The sequence below is a fragment of the Ochotona curzoniae genome, unplaced genomic scaffold (assembly GCF_017591425.1).
Source record: "Ochotona curzoniae isolate NIBS_2020 unplaced genomic scaffold, NIBS_Ocur_1.0 patch355, whole genome shotgun sequence".
Classification (NCBI taxonomy): Eukaryota; Metazoa; Chordata; class Mammalia; order Lagomorpha; family Ochotonidae; genus Ochotona; species Ochotona curzoniae.
In genome coordinates this window covers 1-17,772 of record NW_024466923.1, presented here as the reverse complement: position 1 = coordinate 17,772, position 17,772 = coordinate 1, and the positions used below count along the sequence as shown (strand labels likewise).

The 17,772-nt window shown below is 34.8% G+C and overlaps 1 protein-coding gene across 5 annotated transcripts in view; it reads right to left on the bottom strand.

The window, feature by feature from the left end:
- Positions 1–16,486, bottom strand: part of LOC121167251 (syntaxin-binding protein 5-like) — a 252,185-nt gene extending 235,699 nt beyond the window's left edge. For all 5 annotated transcript variants that reach the window (XM_040996671.1, XM_040996674.1, XM_040996673.1 and 2 more), the window contains exon 1: positions 16,298–16,486. In XM_040996671.1, the coding sequence (XP_040852605.1) occupies positions 16,298–16,486 (189 nt within the window). The remainder of the gene's footprint in view (positions 1–16,297) is intronic.
- Between the last annotated feature and the right edge of the window lie 1,286 nt (positions 16,487–17,772).

Below are 17,772 nucleotides of genomic sequence, written 5' to 3'. Positions count from 1 at the left end.
TTCAAAACTAATTTGAAAAACCATTGGTAAGTAATAATCAGGAATTGACTGGGGAGTGACTGCCAGATTGTTACTTTGTGGCAGCTATCTTCACTCTGCCCTCTCCCTCAAACTTTGGAGAGAAAATCAAATACATTTCCCAAACCAATTACTTAGGATGCTCCACTCATTCTTACCTGCTTCTAATTTTCCATACTTATAAATCTCCAAAAGGAGCATATACTGGAGTTATTCTTTTTTTACTAAAAATATCTCTCATTAGGGTGGTTTCTATTTCCACATAATAAAAACATAAAACTCCTAAAATAAACTGTATCCACAAAAAAATGTTTTCTGTACAAGAATGTTTGGAACATGGACAATTTGGGAGTGTTTTCACTCTAGTCTACTGTGTTTTCTGTAAAGAATTTGTATTTGTATTTAAAAAAAACATGCTCCTCAATAAAATTATTCAATGGACTAACTACTCATCAGTTAAAAGGAACACACTGTTGATGGACTCAACAATATCAATCTCAAAAAGTCTGTTGTAGGAAAGACACACATGGATAAACTCTTCATTGTGTACAATATTTTTTATATGATATCCAAGAACAGGCAAGAGTAGAATATGGTCGTAGAAGTCAAAATTTACTTATTTTTGGAAAAAGAACAGATGTGGGAGATTGATTAGAAATGTCTAGGAAGAAATTTTAGAAAAATTTGATATGTTCTATATTTTGTTTTACAAATGCATATACATACCACACATACATAACACACGTATGTACACAAAGTACTTCAAAAAGTCTAAGGGAAAACAAATATACAAGCTTATTTTGGTACAAAAAAATGAAAGTAAAGCATAGTTTTTTCAAATACACATTTTCTATAAACTTTTTGAAGACTGCTCATATAGCTATGAAACATTCACTGAGCACTTTAAACCAGAAAATTTATTTTATATTATCTAAAATTCAAATACTTTCCTCTCTAGTGATTATTCTGCCTTCAGCTGACAACTATCAAATTTTCAGCTATCTCCTCAATATGTATCTCTTGGTCAAAGCTTTTTAAATCCATAGTTTTCCGCAAAATAAAATACATTGGCTTTCTGAAAATTAAACATTAAATGACACACACCTGTACAAATACAGCCATGCTTTTTATGAAGACAGAGAATAATGAATATTGAATATTATGTATCAGAGAACACAAAAGCATGAAGATAATTCTGTGATGACTTCAATGAGAACACCAAGATTGCTTTTTAATTAAAAAAAAACTGGTGAGCATAAGAGAAATTATGACTTGTCTATTTTGTTATGTTAATAGTCTCAAGAGGATCAGAATTTGTAGCAGAATTAAATTATGGTAAAAAAAGTAAGTTTTCAACCTTTCTGAAGTTTTCATTTTAGAATAAAGGAAATTTTAGCCAATAGAATATAAATGAAAAACTATATAATCAGAGAAAAAAGAGAAATACAGTTGTTCATTAAATTTATACAATTCTTAAATAATGGAACAATGAAAAGAACAAAGAAATAATTTGAATCATAAAATTATAAAAATCAAATTAAAATGTACATGACAAAATCACTTTAATAGTCACAAGCAAAACAGATTCAGATAGTAAGTGCATGTTTTGCAAACTCAATCTCAAAAAAAAAAGAAGGCCCACAAAAGTGTCAAATAAGAGCTATACATAAAATAGGTCTCCAATAAATGTCTACAAAATAAGTAAGTGAAACTATCAAATAACATCACTGGGCAGATATGGAAAAGTACAAGAATATTGAATATTAACTCACATAGAAAACTTTGGTCAAGATGGAAATGGAAAAAGCAAAGAAACAGCAAAGAAACTACCGCAGAATGACAGAGTCAGCAAAAAGAACCTTCTGAATTATTAAGTAACACACTTAAAAAAAGCAAGGAATCAATAACATGGTGTAAAGATTATCTACAAATGGAACTCAATAAATTGAAGTATATTACTTGTTAGTATTATAATCCTCTTCCTATTGCCTTTCAACTTCTTTCTTCAGATATATTCAGCCTAGTAGTCTAGATTATGACAGAACTTTTAAAAAGTATCATTTAGAAATAAAGCAAGAAAGGTAGCACTATGTCATACTAGCCTAAGCCTCCGTCTGCAGTGCCAGCAGCCCATATGGGCATCAGTTCCTGTCCCAGCTGTTCCATTTCCAATCCTGCTCCCTACATGTGGCCTGGGAAAGCAGTGGAGGATGTCTCAAGTCCTGGGGCTCCTGCACCCACGTTGCCGACCTGGAGGAAGCTCCTGGATCCTGGCTTTGTTAGCTCAGCAACTGCAACCATTTGGGGAGTAAACCAACAGATGGAAGAAATCTCCCTCTCTCTTTTACTCTATGTAAAATCTGCCATTCAAATAAAACTAAATAAGCCTTTATCTAAACAGAAATAAAACAAGAATTTGACCAATTCATTTCTGGCATGTTCCTCCTATACAGGTCTGGTCTTAGTACTGGAGAGTGAGTCCTTCATTTAATTATGTGAGTTCTTCACACTAATTGTCAGTTATTCCTTCACATTAAAGAAAAACCATGTGAAATTGAATGCCATATTGCCTATCAATGATGTATTTTATAAATAAAAATGAGTGAATGACCCCTAAAAATTTACCCCAGTTTTATTCACTTCAACATGTCTGTTATACTTTCTTATTTTCTACCATTCTAACTTAAATCTAAAACCCACAAAAAATTAGTACATTTTATGTATTTTATTGAAATGTCATATTGTACCTTATAAACACTGCAAATATTTTACTATCAATTTTACAACTGTTATTCAAAAATGTTTACTAAAGGAAATGCTATGTAAAATACCTGTTGACTTTTTACAACTTCTTCTTAAATACATGCAAGCCCTCACTTACCAAAAATAACTTTGGATGCAAATAGCCTAAACTTTCCCATTAAAAAACACAGACTGGTGTGATGCATTTGATTTAAAAAAAAAAAGCTCCCTTCTATTTTCTACCTACAAAAATAAAAAGAAAAAACATACCTTTCCAATATACACAAACTGAGTGAAAGAATGAGAAAACATGCTAACAGAAAACTAAAATTCAGGAGTAGCCATCCTAATATCAAACAAAATAGATTACATGTATATGCACCCAAAGCCAGGATCCCTATTTAAGACAAATGCTAATGGATCTAAAGGCACACATAGATTCTAATACCAAAAAACAGGGGAATTCAAAACCCCATCAACTGATAGATCAACTAAACAAAAAATCAGAAAGAAGCAACAGAGTTAATCTTTACTATGAATCCAATCTAACATTTCTCCCCACAGTATACACTTTGTACATCAATGCATGGAACCTGCTTTAAAATAGACTATACTAGGATAGAAAGTTCTTCAAAAAGAAATTGAAATCATAACATGTTATCCTTTCTGATCACAATGGAATGAAGTTGGAAATTGATCACTTAATAAACCATAGAAAATAAGCAAACATATGGTTCCTATGGTTCAGGATCCTGAATTAGCACCAGATTACAGAAGAAATCAAAATATTCCTGGGGATTAATAAGAGGACAGGAACACATTTCAAAAGTTATGAGATATAACAAAAGCAATATTAAGTGGGAAGTTTATGGTAACTAGAGCCTACATCAAGAAATTGAAAATATATTAAAAATGACCTAAAAGGCCATCTCAGGGATTTATAAAAATCCAAATCCAGAATTAGTAGGAGGAAAGAAAAATTGAGAAGAAATAAACTAAATAATATTGATTAAAAAATACAAAAAAAAAATCAGAATTAAAGAGCTGTTTTTTGGAAATAATATAATTGATACACTAGATTAGTGGCCCAGCTGACCACAAAAAAAACAGAAGACCCAAACTAAGAAAACTAGAGATTAAATGTAGGATGTTACAACAGACTCAAAAGAAATAAAAAGAATCATCAGCAATTAATAGACATTTATATGCAAACAATTAAAAATCAAAAATAAATGGACAGATTTTTGGACACATAAAATACACAAAAATTGAGTCAGGAAAAGACAGAAAACCTAAAACTGACCAATAACCAAGACAGAGATTGAATCACTAATAAAGAATTCCCAACAATGAAAAGTCTAGGACCAAATGGCTTCACTGTATAATTCCACTAACTCTTAAAGAAGAACTAATTTCTATTTTTTTAAATTATTCAAAACAATTGAAAAGGAGATTATTCTCCCAAACACTTTCTACGAGGCCAGCGTTACATCAACTCCAAAACCAGAAAAAGACATAATGAAGAAAAAGAACTATATGCCAACATCCCTTATGAACAAAGATGCAAAAATCCTCAACAAAATATTAGCTAATTAAATCCAACAATACCACAGAAAGATCATTCACCTGGAGAAAGTGGGATTTACCCTTGGTACGAATGGATGGCTCAAAATATACAAATCAATAAATGTGATACATCACATTTACAAATTAAAGAAAACCAAATGATTATCACAATAGAAACAGAGAAAGAATTTGATAAAATACAATACACTTTTGTGATAAAAAAAAAACACTTAATCAAATTAGGTATAGAAGGAAAATTCTTTAAAACAATCATGGTAGTATGACAATCCACAGTTAGCATAATATTGAATGGGAAAAAGTTTGATACAGTTGCAGGATATAAAATAAGCACATGGAAAATTAGCAGCCTTCATATACACAAACAAATCCATGAATGAGAAAAAACGTAAAAGGTCAGGACCATTCACAATACCTACAAAAATATTTAAATACCTTGATATTAATCTAACCAGTGATGAGAAAGATCTCTGTAATGACAAAAAACATTAAACAAAGACAATAAACAACATTAAACAAAAACATTAAAAGAAGACATCAAATGGATGAATTTTCCTTGCTGGTAGGCTGGAAAAATTGATGTCATGAAAATATACATACTGTCCAACTTACAAATTCAATGTCATCTCAATCCAAATACCAACAACATTTTTCTCAGATCTATAAAAGATGATGTTAGAATCCATAATGGAAACACAAGAGCCAAGAACAGCTAACGCAATCTTTAAAAATTCTTTAAAAAAACACTCACATACACACACAAATTGGAATAGATAAGCAGAGAACAACAAGGAAAGATTGGTCAGCATGGACTCACACATACCCTACTAGGTAGAACACAAAGAACAAGTACTCCTCACCAAGGTATGAAAGATTTCTCTGCATATCCCCCCTGGGATTTTACCCAAATAAAATTAAGTCAGCATTATAGTTAACTATGATCAAGAGTTATCAATTCACAATAGCTAATATATGTAATTAAGCAGATGCTCACCAACTGATGACTGAATAAAGAAAATGTGGTGGTAAATATATACTATGGAATACTATTCAGCCATAAAAAGAATGAAATGCCATCTTTTGCAACAAAATGGAAGTGGAAACTCATGTTTAGTGAAATAAACCAGTCCCAGAAAGACAAATGTCATCCCTGATTTGTAGTAACTAATTCAGAGTACAAAAAAAAATGTAATCTATCAGTGAAATTACTATTTTTGAGATTTGATTATTGTTTGCAATCTTTTTTCTATACTTAGCAAACAGTGGTTTTAAATTTTGTTCTACTTACTATCTGTTAAATTATTTATTTAATGGAGTGTTAAGGCTGTGATTTTAAAGGAAACTGGAAACAAGTTATTTAAAACAAATTTTAGTGAAATTAAGACAGGGTGAGTCTTTTTTTACTACTAAATCTTGATTATGAAATCTGCTTACCTTAAATCATTGTTAGAAACAGTGTATAAAAGAACAAACTAAAAAAGTAGAGTTACCCAGATTGAGTTAAAGTTATTCTCAAGAAAATTCTTTAAAGGATGCTACCATATGTAGAAAACACATTTCAAAAGTCCTTTACTTGATATCTTGCGGTACACAGAGTAATCCACCCACTTCTTACATACTGCATTCCAGTTCAGAAAGGGCTTTTTTAAAAATTATTATTGTTTCATTTTATGACACAGTTTCATAGACTCTGGGATTCCCCTCACCCCTCCCCAAGCCCTCCCCCCATATTGAATTTCTCCATATTGTTACAATAGTACAGTTCATAACCAGTCATGATTCCTTAATTGCGGGCATGCGTAGAGTCCAGCATCTTAATGTCCAGACAAATTCAACAGTTTCCTTGCAAGACCATCCTTGGTCTGAAAGTAGAGCTGGCAGAATATCATCCCCTCCAATGAAAAGCCACTACACAACTTCAACAACAGGAAGAAACATGGAAATTTACAACATCATGAAGTTAATTGACATGGTATTGAGTGACCAATATGTTAGAAAATGCAAGTTCTTAACCACATCCTGTAACTACTTCATTGACATTTCAATTTTAGTTTATATACAACTGGCTGCTATAAACCTTAAAATGGTTATAGGGTACTATTCAGCTGTCTCGTGTCATTTCACTTTTATATTTAGTAGCTTACAGTATTCAAGCATGATTTTTACTGAATTTCAAGAGTTTTAGGATAGTCCAAACAGGCTTATAACTCTAACACACCGCATGTTAATTGAGGAGCAGAACACTTTTAGGAGGGGTATGCAGAGAAATCTTCAATACCTTAGTGAGGAGTAACTAAACTTTGTGTCCTACCTAGTAAGGTATATGGGAGTCCAAGCTGACTTTTCCTGTCTGTTCTAAGCCAGAAAGGGCCTATTTTCTTCATCATCCACTAAAACACAATATGATTAATCTTATCAAAGTCTCTAACTTTACACATATTCATTAGCAAAAATTTCAGGTCATGTGAAAATGCAATGTGTATTTTATTTGCTTCCAATTCTAAACAAATCAACCAGAAGAAAAAAAAAACATTGAAATTTGCTCAGTTGCCCCACATTAACTAGACATTTAATCATTGAGAAACTTTGATTTTCTAATTTTACTTATTATCATTTTATGATACAGTTCCATAAGCCCTGAGATTTCTCTTACTCCCTTCCCAAGTTCCCTCCTCTACTCCACTGAGTTCCTCTCTATTATTACTATAGTATAGTTCTTCATACATAGTCATATGTCCATCATTGCAGGTATGGACAATGGCAGAGTCCAGCATCCTATTGTCAAGATACAGTAAACAGTTTCATTGGGAGTCCATCTTTGCCTGGAAGTAGAGATGCATACTGCATTGTATCCTCACATCTGGATGATAGTCTATTACACAGTTACTACACATCCCTTAAATGAAAAGCCACAATACAAAATCAACAGAAAGACAAATAAAACTTACAATGTCATAAAGTTAAATAACATACTACTAGATATGATATTCTCCATCACTCAGTTACTATATATCCCCTTAAATGAAAACCACAAAACAAAATCAATAGAGGGAAAAAAGAACTTAACAATGCTTTGAAGCTAAATAATATGCTACTGAATGACTAATGTTTCACTGAAGAAATGAAAAAGGAAATCAAGAACCTTCTTGAAGAAAATGCTACTGTATGATCTATGAGTCTTTGAAGAATTTAATGAGAAAGTGTTTTGAAGAGATGAAACTGAAAAAAAAATCAAAATCCATGAGATAGTTTCCGCTGATCTTTGTTGGTGTGATATGTCTCCTGTAGGCAACAAATAGATGGGTTTTGTTTTTGTAAACCGGTCTACTGATCTATGACTTTTGTTGATTTTTATAGATGTGATGATGATATTGTTGTATTAAAAACATGGAATTTTATTTGATCTCTGAAATTCTTCAGGTAAGAGGACATAATGTCTGAGATAATAAGAGTATTAAGTCAGAAAATATAAATAAGCAATATTTATCAAAGTTGTTCATTGTTGAATCTGGGTTTATTATTCAAATATCTGTTATAGTATCAAATTTCCATAAAACTGAGAAAGAAAAATAGGTGAGAATGATGCTTATCTTTTTGGTGGTTAGAATAACAGTGCCCAAAAAAACCTGTAACAAATTATATAGCCAAGGGAAATTAAGGTACCAAATAGAAGGAAAGTTCCTAATCAGTTTGTCCTTGACACCAGATGATTAACCTGGATACCCTCAAGGTCCCAATTTAATCATTAGCATCCTTATACATGGAAGAGGAAGGCAGACAAGTTAGTGTCAAAGTGATAACACGTGAGCTAAATCAATGCCCCTGCTGGCTTTCCAAATGGAAGTCAGCTGCCAACGAGGGAGCTATAAGCAGGTTCTAACTTGCAGCTTCTATAAAAACTAAGAAAAAAAAATCTCTCCTGGAGCCCCCAGAAAGGAATGCAGCCACACACACCTTGACTTGCCTAATGACACCCACCAGACTTCTGTCCTCCAAAATAAAACATAGTAAAATTTTGTTGCTTTGTGTCAAAGCCACTAGTTTTTTTTTTTTTGATAATTGTTGAAACTGTAAAAGGAAGCTAATAATAATCTTCTAGTGGAATCATATTTCTATACCTGAAAGGGGATAAGACACAGGCTTTACTGAAATTTTCAAGTGAAATATGTATTTTCATCCAAATAAAGAAAATTTCCAAATCAGATATTCTACTACCTTTTACTAGGCAAAGTTTCTTTCTCTTCCCTATCCTATCCTTTTACAGGTGATTCAATTGCACTTATGTACTTAGTTGCATTACCACCCAACAATGTACAAAATGATATCTGGATTTGCCATCTTTGCTACTTTATCACCACTTTTCTCTTAAAGTCAATTCATTACACATCTATCAAGTCTACTCTCAATTAGTGTGACGTCCACCTAGCTGGAAATATTTTTACCCTAAATCAGCTTCCTCTTGATCTAATTCAGTTGTGTCTTTGCTCAGTTTTCTGTAATCTCCTACACTAATTTTACCTTTTCCATATGATATGGATGCTTACAAGGGTATAAGCATTTGCTCTCCACCCAAACACCTCAGTTTACTGTACTACTAATGATTTTCAAACATGTTAGTTTGGAGATTTTAAGCAGGATTTTAGAAAATTTTCAATGAGCCAACTGGATAACATGAAGCAATTCAACCAATTTTCTTGACAGTAAAATTAGTTTTACTGTGCTCATTTTTGTAAAGTTAATTGAGCAATAGAACTGAAGTTTATAATAAACCAGAAAACATATGAATTACAATTTTTCTCTACCTACCAATTAATTCTTAATTTCTAATAATTTCTTATTTCTAATAAATTATGATATTAAATCTGCATTTTAAATGTTATAAAATGGTAGGCTTTATTTATCCAAAAAGCCCTAATAAGATGTTAATTTATAATATTGTCCATTCAAAAGGTATTTATTGAACCCATATAATTCTATTGTAAAATTCTAACATTAACTCTATTTCCAATTTCAAATTCATTATTTCTATTATGTATCATTATATGTCATTACATTAAAATCATTAAAGTCACCATCAATATCTACTGGTAATTTTAGGTCTCCAAGTGAACCAAAAATCATAGTCTTCCAATATTTAACATAATTTGAGAAAATAGGCAGAGTAGTTTTGCTGATTTGTAAGTCAATCAAATAGCTTTATTTCACTCATTATAGTCAGTTGGCTGAGAATGGCTTATGTTCTAATCATTTTAAAAATCAATTTTTTGAACAATAAGCATGTGAAAATACCTTTTCACTGTATTCCATCAATACTTATGATGCCTCATTTATCCAAGCCTCTCCTTAAGTATCAAAGAGGGCCTAGTGTGTGCATTTTAGTTGTTTTATTCCTTAGAAAAACAGATAGAGATTGCCTATCCATTGGCTCTTGTATTTACACTTTGGAGGTCTTTTGTTCCATCTTTCACCACTATCTTCGCTAAATCATTTAAAGCACTGGCTCTATTTCTGACTATCTAAACTTAATTGTAATTTCTGTGAGTATTTACAAACCCATTTTAGCATTACCAAAAAAGTGAGGAATGATTCTCCAGTAGTCTGAATGTTTTTCAATGAAAACACCACTGTATGACATGCTAAAATATCAGCCTCTGTAATTCTAGTGTTATATGGTAGCTATTTTAAATTTTATTTATATTTATTTGAAAGTGTAAGAGATTTATTTATTTAAGATACAGAGAGTGAGATTGAGAGAGTTCAATCTTTCACCCACTGGTTCACTACCTAAATGCTTGTAGGAGCTGGAACGGAACTGAGCCAAGCCTAAGTTAGAAACAAGGCACTCTATCCAGTTCTCTTGAGTGAAAGGCAGGGACCAGTACTTGAACCCAAACCTGCTACCTCTCCCAGTGTCCATTGGCAGAAAGATAGGATTGGGGCTGGACCTGGAACCCTGGCCCCCTGATATGGGATGCAGGCATCCCAAACGATGTTTTAACTCTTCTGTCGTAATATCTACCCCAGACTAACTTTTTAAATATTAAAGATAGTTTTTTAGCTTAACTTCTTTAGAAGAAACAAGAATTGTCATTACAAACAAAGCTTTTACAAAGACCATTATTTTGACATATATTAAGGAGCTCAATTCTCCGTGACAGGAGAAAAAACTCTTAATTACAAACTTAAAAGCAGGGCTTCTACTTGAGATCTTTCACGGATATGGTGAAAATTACTATTGTGAAAACAATGTTTTAACAAACCATGGAATTTAGCTCTGATTTTCACAAACAGCTTTACCTAAGGAAAAAGGATGTGCACACCGTACATCAATATTGAAGAGACAGAAACATAATCACTGGTAATAATCCTATAAATAAACACATTTGGAAAATATGTAAGGTTTTTAATTGGTTCTATATTGAGACACAAAGTATAGCCGCATTATTTGCTCATAAGAACTTTTAAAATGTCATACTAAATGAGACTAACTCAATTTGCTAACAACATATGAGCACCAAGAGGCTTTTCATAGAAAAAAAATGATTGTTCTTTATGGTATTCATGGATGAGGATATTCATGGATATCTGAACAATTAATCTTTTTTTCATAAACCCAGGATATAGAGAGCCCAATTCTATACTGCATACATTTCTGATTTTACATCTATCACTTGTGAAGTTCTAATAATATGTCTGGTGTGAAAATCCATTTCCCTGAAGAAGCTATATGTTGACTTTGAAATCACGGCCAAGTATAATAACAGCTCACAAATCATAATGAATAGTGAGTTGGCTAATTTCAGAATATATTCAGAACTTTAAAGGTTATGCAATCTGGTTCTGATGACATATTTATTTTTGCCTATTTTGTGAACTGAGTCCAGAACACCCCGTGTGCTTGTCACTGTCGATCTAATCATTCTAATCCATTCCTTTGAAAAGATCATTTGGAAAAAAGAATGTTCCTAATGTCTTCCTCAATTTAAAAATGGAAATAAATTTAATTCTGTCTTTCTACAATCTTTTACAAATCTTTTTGAAAATTGTTTTTAAAATGTCATGTTTTAACTATAGTTTCTTTCTCTTTATATAATACAAAATTTATTTCACAAAAGCTCTTTTCTAGAAGCTGTTCTCTTAACTCACCAGTGTCCTTACTCTTTTTTCACACATTAATTCAACAAATATTTTAGTCGTCAATGAGGTAGGCACTGTTCTATCAGGTCTACTTGATGAATGAGATCAGGAAATAAGAGATTTCTTACTCTCCACTTTTAACCTAAACACACACATCTAAAGCTAAATGCAGATTATAAGAATATATGAAAGAAAAGTTAAAGATAAAATTTTATCAGTAACTAGATGATATAGAACTTAATCAGAGTAATAGAATTTACCATTTTATTTTTTAAGAGAAACAGCCACTGGAAAGTTTTGAGCATAAAGGATTCTTCCACCTATTTTAAGACTCCAGGACCCAGCACAATGGCTCATTGGCTAAATCCTCACCTTGCAACATCCGGGATCCCAAAGGGCATCAGTTCAGGTCCTGGCTGTTCCACTTCCCATCCAGCTCCCTGCTTGTAGTTGGCAAAGTAGTAGAGGATGGCCCAAAGCCTTGACACCCTGTACCCGCATTGGAGACCCAGAGCAGGTTCCTAGCTCCTGGCTTCTGATTAACTCAGAGCTGGCCATTGCAGCCAGTTGGGGAGTAAACCAGCAGGCAAAAGAGCTGTTCCTCTCTGTAAATCTGCCTTTCCAATAAAAAATTGTTAATTCTTAAAAAAAAAAAAGATTCTAGTGATGGATGCCTTTATAAAAGCACAAGGAACATTTCCAAGGTTATATAGGTGGATCAGCCCAAGTAAGAAATGCTAGAGACTTGGATTAGGTTAAACAATGTTAGAAAGGAAGAAATATGATCAGACTTGATATTTACTTTGAAGGAACAGTCAACATAGTAGTGTTTACCTTATCAAGGTCTCAATCTTTCCCTGGAAATGTAATTTATTGCCTTTTCAGGAAGTCAGTAAAAAGAGTACTGAATGTGAAAATTGAAAAGCAAAGTGTTGAACACCTTTGTCCCTTACCAACTTGGAGACCTAGGACTACAACTGACATTCTGTAGCTTTAGATGCATTATGAGTAAAATTAAAATATTAACACTGTATTTTCCTTACATGACTATCACTATCACACAGATCAAATGCAGCTCAACAGCATTCTGCAGATGAAATTCTCTAACTTTAAGTAAAAGCACTTGTTATAACTCCACTTTATTTGTATAAGAGGTGGACACTTTTATTGAATGCTTTAAATTTATACTCTAGCTAAAATATTTGCATTTTCCTACTCCATTTGCTTATTAGCTATATAGCAACTAAGATACATGTACAGAAAGGTAGATTATGCATTTGTTGTAGATATAAGACAAATTGATATCTTCAACTCTCCAGTTGCTAGGCATACAAATATGGATTAATATGCTATAAATATTTTTATAAACTATGAAATATATTCTAGATTATATATCTGATGGTCTGAATATGTGAAATGGTGCTAAATTTGCACTATCAATCTGTTCCAGTCCAGAGATGGTACAGTAATGAGAAGACTATGGTCAGAGATGGTCTCATGGAGATAGTAGAACTGTCAAGTAAATGATAACTCAGAGTTCTCGATTTTATTGCAGGTAGAAGAGTGATTCCAGACAACAGAAATAGAATGAGAAGAGGCAGTGAGAGAGGAGACAACATGATACACTCAGTAAACACGGTATATACCTAGAGAACCAAGAAAATGATGGTAGAAAGGTAAACAATAACCACTTCTGACAGGAACTACATACAATTAAGTAGTGTGAAATTTATTACATAGAGAAGGGATTTAAAGTCGTGTTTAATAGTATACAAGTTCAGGAAAGGTGATCAAGTGTTTCAAAAATAATCTGAACAACTTGCACAAACATAAACTGAACTTAAAAAAAAAATGACAGTAGGGGACCCAGCTCAATGGTTCAGTTAGCTAATCCTCCATCTGCTAGCACCAGCATCCCATACAGGCACCAGTTTCTGTTCTGGTTGCTCCACTTCCAATTCAACTCCCTGCCTGAGAAAGCGGCAAAGGATTACCCAAAGCCTTGGGATCCTGCACATGCAAGGAAGACTCAAAAAAGCTCTTGGCTCCTGGCATCAGATGGACTCAGTTCCAGCCATCCAGCCATTTCAGTCATTTGGGGAGTGAACCAGCAGATAGAAGATATTTCTGTCTCACCTCTCTGTAAATCTGCCTTTCCAATAAAAATAAATAAATCTTTTTTAAAAATTATACAAAATCAAAGTATTAAATTGCTTTATTAGTTTGTTTTTTGATGACCTTGAATGAAAGCGGCTTCAGCCATTTCTGGTTTTGAATTTCTTATAGACATGTCACTGATTATGACCTTTAAACATTTGCTTACTTGAGGCTAGTAAAGGCCCTACTACCTTTCCATGCATATGAAGAACGTAAATTTTACCAATTGTGGATATAGCTTATTATAATTTATAAAGCAAATGAATGCCAATGAAGCACCACATTTGTTTTTAAATGATCTCATTTACTTCAGTTTCTCTGAAGAAAAAATTCTTAAGGAATATCACTGTTATAAAATCAGACATTTTAGCAGGGAAATGATAAGATTAACATTGTGTTTCAGAAATAATCATCTTCAAAACAAGAAGCGAAGTGGTTATTTAGAAATTGACACAAGAAATGAGATACAATGAACAATACTGTGGATGGAGAAAATGGCAGAAATACCACTAAAATAGAAGAGATAGGCCTTGATGACTAATCAGATGGTTAGAGGGAATGGTTTTCAAAGGAGGAGTCTAGGTTTATAATCTAATTTGGGGGTTGAAAACGTACAAGTACCCAGAAGGTGTCAACTTGTTAAAACTCAGAATAGAATGTTTTCTGCACATTCAATCAGAAAATTGAAATGAGGACTTCATTTAGACAATGGTTCTAACTTTGGTAACCAAGCATCTATATATTTATTATTACTGACAATGTAACCTGTAGTAGTCAGATCCTATTCCTTTCCGAAGATGCTATGACAGTTTCTCCATTTAGTAAGGATTCAGAAGTACCAGAACACAATTAATATAGTGATGTATTCTTAAGCTTCCTTGAAAATTGTTACCTAAAATTATAACCGACCAGTTATAATCATCCTACTGCAAACAGGATGGTTTTTAAAGCTTCAGAATATAAGTATATTGTTATCTTTCTCATGTATGCATTGCCATCATCTTGCTAACTTGTCTGATCTTTCTATTTGTTTTAACCCCTCTTTTAGGTGAGAAAAAATTTATTCCCCTAATCAAAAACAGAAATCAAAGCTTAAGGAAGATAAATGGCTTGCCCAGAACCTTTACATGAAACACAAATTTCGGGTTTCAAAATTGGTCCTCTTCCTATTATGCCGTATGTTTGAAATGGCAAAATATTTAACTTTTATCACTTCCCATTATCACCTCTTGTCCGAATAAATAGAAAGACAATTACATATTCCATTCCCCTTTCTCACATTTATACCTTTCCCTGAAAATGTGCATTTAAAACCTTCTCCACCAGCTTTATAATCTCTTAAGTCCAACATCATCATGTTCCAGAAGTTTCTTTCTACAAATTTTGCCTCCACTAAAAACTTCCCACATTACTACCAAACCCATGAACTCAGAAAATTTGGAAATATTTTCAGAATCCGTAAAAGGAAACAGTAACATGTCAAAGCTTAGAGAATCAGTGAATAATTCCTCTGCCTACGAATTTCACCTGAAGGCCTCTTAGGATTTATCTTATGATCACAGTCCCTCCCACAATAACAGAGTATCTATTATTCCATATTGAGGGGAAAATCCACTGCTATACATAATTTTCACAGGCTAGGTTAAATCTGTTTACCCAATATAAGAAAATTTGTTTTTAAGTGCATTAACAACTGTATTTCTAATGTTTTGTATTGACCAGTCTATAAATAGAAACTGAAGTAATGACTAAAACTTACTGTAGCTTATTTCTTTACTATAAATGTAGTAATTATAAAAAAAACTTTAAGTACCAATAAGTTGATATTTAATTTCTGTATTTTAAAAAATTAATTATTTCTGCCTATGTAGTACATATTCATGAAACTATATTAGCTTGTATCATGAGTGACTTAGTATTTTTTACTGCTTACAGGTTAAAAGCACATTCCAAGTCAGAAAAAGCATAACAGACTACTTTATGTCAGAAAATATTGTATGTCCGTATACTGATAGGTTTCATAAATTCTCATTTAATCCTCTTATAAAAATATGTGTATGCATTAGAACTTCAACATCAAGTTACAGTTACTTGACATGTTTTCTTACTGAAGCTGAACTCTAGCAATTTCTTGAGTTCTTACAAGTATTACTAGTTCTTACATTATTAATCCTGTGGTATTCATTCCTTATTTTGAAGAGTTTAAAAATCTAGAAGTATGTTCATTCAAGACTTTACAACAAAATCACTGGACCCTTTAAATTAATGTATTAGAATTAAACAGACATGGCTACATAAATAATTTTATTCATCTCTAAGTGAAACAACATTCTCTAAATAACAAAGGAAATCAAATTACTATGTTCTTGTCTCATTGACTACTTACATTAGAAATGTTGCTCACTATTGGGCCTTGCCATTATCTCTCAAATTCCTTTCACATGAACTTATTTTCCCCCTAAACCATCACTGCATATCCAGCTGATGCCTGAATTATCTTGATTAATTCAACCTGACCTACCCACAGAGTTCTCTGCAACGGACCTTCCTTGATGCTGGCATCTCAACAGCTTTCAGTCCCAGGAGTATTCTGTTTCCCTCATATCCTCACAAGAGTCAGATAAACAAGCAATAGGCCTTCAGCCAATTCCAAACTTACCTTGCAGATCTGGAAATAGTCTGAAGTCAGGGTTTCTTGAATCTCCTCTCTGAGGGCCCCTGCAGTCCCCCCTGGATGCAGGGAACCACTGCCAGCTCCACCACTGCTGTTAATGCCACTGCTGCTACCACTGCCTGGGGAGGAGGCAGTTAAGCCATCCAAAACTTTCCGGAAATTAAACTTCTTCATTTTAAAATCTGTTGAGAAATCCAAAGGAAAAGGAAAAAAGGGTGACTTAATACATAAAATCATACCCGAGTATAAGCCTTTATATCTTCCTTAGTCAAGGCAACAACAGTAACCAATCCCCATTTTATCAAAAGCATGGGCTATGTAACTAGAGGGGTAAAAGTCTTCCTTTTGCCATATTCTAATTCTGAGAGGCACATCCTTAAATAAATAAAACACAACTCCGAAAGCAACAGTATTCCCTCTTCACTCAGATTTCTCAAGGGCTTCATCCCCAGCTGTAGCTATGCTTTATCAGCACTGGGGTAAAAATAAAAGGCAGTGTCATCATCGTCATTAGCATTATATCATCATTATTATACAATCAAACGAGAGTCGGGTAGACCTAGACCCTCTGCCTCTCTCTTGACGACGGGTTTTCCTTTTCAAGCGTCAGCTCTAAATATTTCATTTTCAGAAAAACGATGCTGTGGAAAGGAGGTGCGGGGGGCAAAGTGATATTTACTCTCACCGCCACCTCCCGGGCTCTCCCCTCATCCTTTTCAATGTCCCCTCGGCCTTAGTAGGAAAACGGGGAGGCCTTTCTCCATCTGTCACCCCTCAAATCCCGAACCTCCAAACCTCTGCGGCTGACCGCAGCTCACAGCCGTCGTGAGGGGCTGCCCCCGCTGCCCCCGCTGCCCCCGCTGCCCCTGCTGCCCCCGGCTCACTCCCGCCGGGGCTCAGGGCCCCCTCCGGCCGCCGCACTCGCCGGCCCGCCGTCCGCTCTCCCCGCAGCCCTGGGCGGCCGCTCTCGGGGGACGTGAGGCAGCGGCGGTGGCGGCGTCGGCTGCGGCCCGAGTCCCGCCTCAGCCCCGCTGGGCGCGCAGAGCCGCCGCTCCCGCTGTGCCTTCCCCCGGGGCCGAGGGCGCGGGGCTGCTGTCGCCCGCGGGCGCGCCAACACACAAACACGCTCCCACAAGACTCTGGCTCGCCAGGCCGGGGCACACGCACCTACAGCCCCCGCACGGACGCTCGTGCCGGGCGTGCACACACACTCCCACACGCGCACACACCACACACCGCACAGGTGTGAGGGAGCCGCGGCTGGACGGCGGCGGCGGCGTCCCAGAGGGATGACTCTCGGACCCCAGACTTAAGGCACCTTCCTCAGACGCCACTAGCCGCCTGCCAGCCTGAGAAGCTGCGGGCGCGGAGGGAGGCGGGCTCGCAGGCGTCTGTCCGGCCCGGCTCCGGCCGCCTCTCCAGTCCCTCTGGTCGCGGCGCCGGGCGCTCTCCGAGGTTCT